Source organism: Triticum aestivum, chromosome 1A (assembly GCF_018294505.1).
Source record: "Triticum aestivum cultivar Chinese Spring chromosome 1A, IWGSC CS RefSeq v2.1, whole genome shotgun sequence".
Lineage (NCBI taxonomy): Eukaryota > Viridiplantae > Streptophyta > Magnoliopsida > Poales > Poaceae > Triticum > Triticum aestivum.
The window spans coordinates 182,531,817-182,534,452 of record NC_057794.1 but is presented as its reverse complement, the minus strand read 5'-3'; the positions used below and the strand labels follow the sequence as shown (position 1 = coordinate 182,534,452).

Genomic DNA, 2,636 nt, shown 5'->3' with positions numbered 1-2,636 from the left:
TAATTATCTATATTTTTTAGGCAACTAGCGGTGTGGACTGAGCAAAATCCATCTATCATGCAATGAAACTTCTAATGCTTGTACTTTTAGAATTATCTCGTTTGTGCCTTTCTTCGCCCGTTTTGCTTACCTTCTTTCTTTAACTTGTACGCTCTTCTACGCGTGTGCCATGGTTTGAATTTCGCTTCATGCGAACATGCTTACGTCTGTTGGCACTGGTCGATGGATCAGCTTGGTTTTTGAATAACAATGTGTCAAAAAGCATGCATGATATCTGAATGAAACAAAAAAAAGTATCTCGTCGAAAGGGGTATCTGGAAAGAAAAATACAGGCACTTCCTCTTGTGTGAGATATGTCAAAAGCAAAAACTGTCTGAAAAATAGGAGCGATTTTTATGGTGAGGACTAATTTATCCTTCCGCCCAGCATCAAGAAGATTGTATGTACAAATCTCTCTCTCCCTCATTAATTTATCAACTCTCTAGTTAATAGCTTTTGTGTCGCATTACACTTGCACAATTTCAAACTTGAGATGCTGATTTCTACCAATAACCTGCAGCAGCAAATGGACAGTTCTGAACTTCTAAGCCTGCATATTTCTTATGAATACCACTCTTGGTTTTCAGGAAACATGTGGGTTTCAGACATTATCATTTGGAACAACACAACACGGTCTGGACATCAAAAGGATTTGTCACAAACGTAGAACAGAGTAAAAGACTGATGATGTCCAGTGGGAATCAATAAATTAGGAACTGCAGCTATGACCATGGTTAAAAAAGGCGCGCCTAGGCTCTAGGCGTTGGCAAAACGTATTGCGCATAACTACGCTAAATCTGTGTATAACTGCGCATAAGCATGCGCTTTGGTCAGTAAAGCGCAAGGCGGTGGCAAAACGCACAATTAACGCCTAGCGCTTTTTTGAACTATGGCTATGACATAAACTTAATTGCAGGTATCAAAAACCTTTAGATATTGACCAAACTATGGTCTTGTTAATGTTTCTGCTCATGACAATTGGGCAACTGGATAGTGCTTTTAGGCAACTGTATGGTTGATTAGGGGCAACTATGTTATCATTTTATTATGCACAAAAAAGGATCCAAACTGTGAGGGCAACTATGGTACCTTATTTTTTTGCGTTTTTATTGCTTTTGTTGTGTGGTAGTTCTTCCAAATCACACTGTCATTATTTATGGTGCTTTCTGATTTGTGGCCTGGAGTTGCTCTATTCTAGTTCAAAGTTGCCCTATTGTGTTTGCACAGTTGCTCTATCCCTACTAACCCCCCTTTCAGGAGCAGGATGATGTGGGTGATGGCTTGTTTCTACAGGAAAGAACTAATCGCCCCGTACAACTATGCAAGCCCCTATCACAGAAAACACTTTAGAAAAATGTTACTGGACAACATACCGACTACTCTGAAGTGAAAGATCTGGGCACATATGTTTGGGGCAACATGCAAGATACAACTAGCTAGGAGCGTCCTAGGGGCTGCTTTCAAATAAGAAAGAAGTGTGGCACAACTTGAGGTCCCAGCTATGTGATAAAGGAACTGAATATTTGTGTGGTCGTTACCCTGTTGTGGCTGCACGACGGCTTTGGATGCGCACACAGCAACCTGAAGGTTCTCCTGCAATACATATACATCATTTTTCCAGTTAGTATGACGAAGTAGCTCAATTACACTGCAGTTATCCAAATGAAATGGTAAAACTTGTACTTAGAACACAGTTGCAACTACATAAGCATCTCAGGTCTTTCTAAGATTTTTAATCAGCTACACAAAGGACATGGATTCGATTCTTCTAAGATTTTTGGTCAGCTAAACCAAGGACATGGATTGTTTCATTTTGTGAGCTCTAATTGCAAGCGCAGGTCATAGTAATCTATGTAGCCAACTAGCTGACGAGATAGAGAGGGGGAGAGGGTCGTACACGTTGGGGTCGGCTGAAGCTCGAGAGTTGGTCGGCGGCGGCGAAGCGGAAGCTGCGGTTGTCGGGCCTCTCCGCGGCGCCGCAGGTACTCCGGCGACACGACAGACGCAGCATCGCCGTCGACACGCCTAGACCAGGGCGCGCCCATGGGATCGGACGACGGGGGAGAGCAGCTGGCGGTGACGGCAGGGGAGGAAAATCGCGCTCGCAAGAGGACCATGTATGTACCTCGACGACGACGAAACCAGGCACCCTCAACGCCGCCGCCGCCGCCGACGGCATAGCTCCAGCTCCGAGAAAGGGGGAGGAGGGGACGGGGCGCAACTGCTCCGGTTCTCCGGCCAACCTTCTCGCTAAGCCCCTCCTGTGCCACCTTCCCGTCGACCTTTTTGGCGTCGACGCCGGTGTGCTCATGTGCTTCTTCGCCACCGCCGTTCTAAGATGAGGAAAGGGGGATCGGGGGCTAACTGGATAAGACCTTTTTCCAGAACAGAAATAGCGAACTTTTTTTCCCCAAGGGCACAACGTGTGCAGGTTTGTCCGGTAGTGGGTGCGCTCGTAACAACCAAATCGTGGGGTGTTTGTTTTCACGGACTTTTTTATCTAGGAACTAGAAAAGATTCTTTTTAGAGACTTTTTTATCCTATGAGAGGAACTTTTTAGTACTAATTAGGCATTTAAGATTAAATAAAGAAGACTC

General features: G+C 44.8%; 1 protein-coding gene across 9 annotated transcripts in view; it reads right to left on the bottom strand.

The window, feature by feature from the left end:
* The window catches only part of LOC123042683 (uncharacterized), a 5,746-nt gene extending 3,310 nt beyond the window's left edge, over nt 1-2,436 (bottom strand). For 2 of the 9 annotated variants that reach the window (XR_006418889.1, XR_006418875.1), the window contains exons 1-2: nt 1,937-2,434; nt 1,578-1,632 (exon numbers count right to left, since the gene is read on the bottom strand). Coding sequence is in view for 3 of the 9 variants with exons in the window: in XM_044465092.1 (XP_044321027.1) it covers nt 1,578-1,632; nt 1,937-2,350 (469 nt within the window). In the remaining 6 variants the exon portion in view is untranslated. The other 7 variants (XR_006418881.1, XM_044465099.1, XR_006418874.1 and 4 more) reach the window with 5 other exon arrangements.
* Between the last annotated feature and the right edge of the window lie 200 nt (nt 2,437-2,636).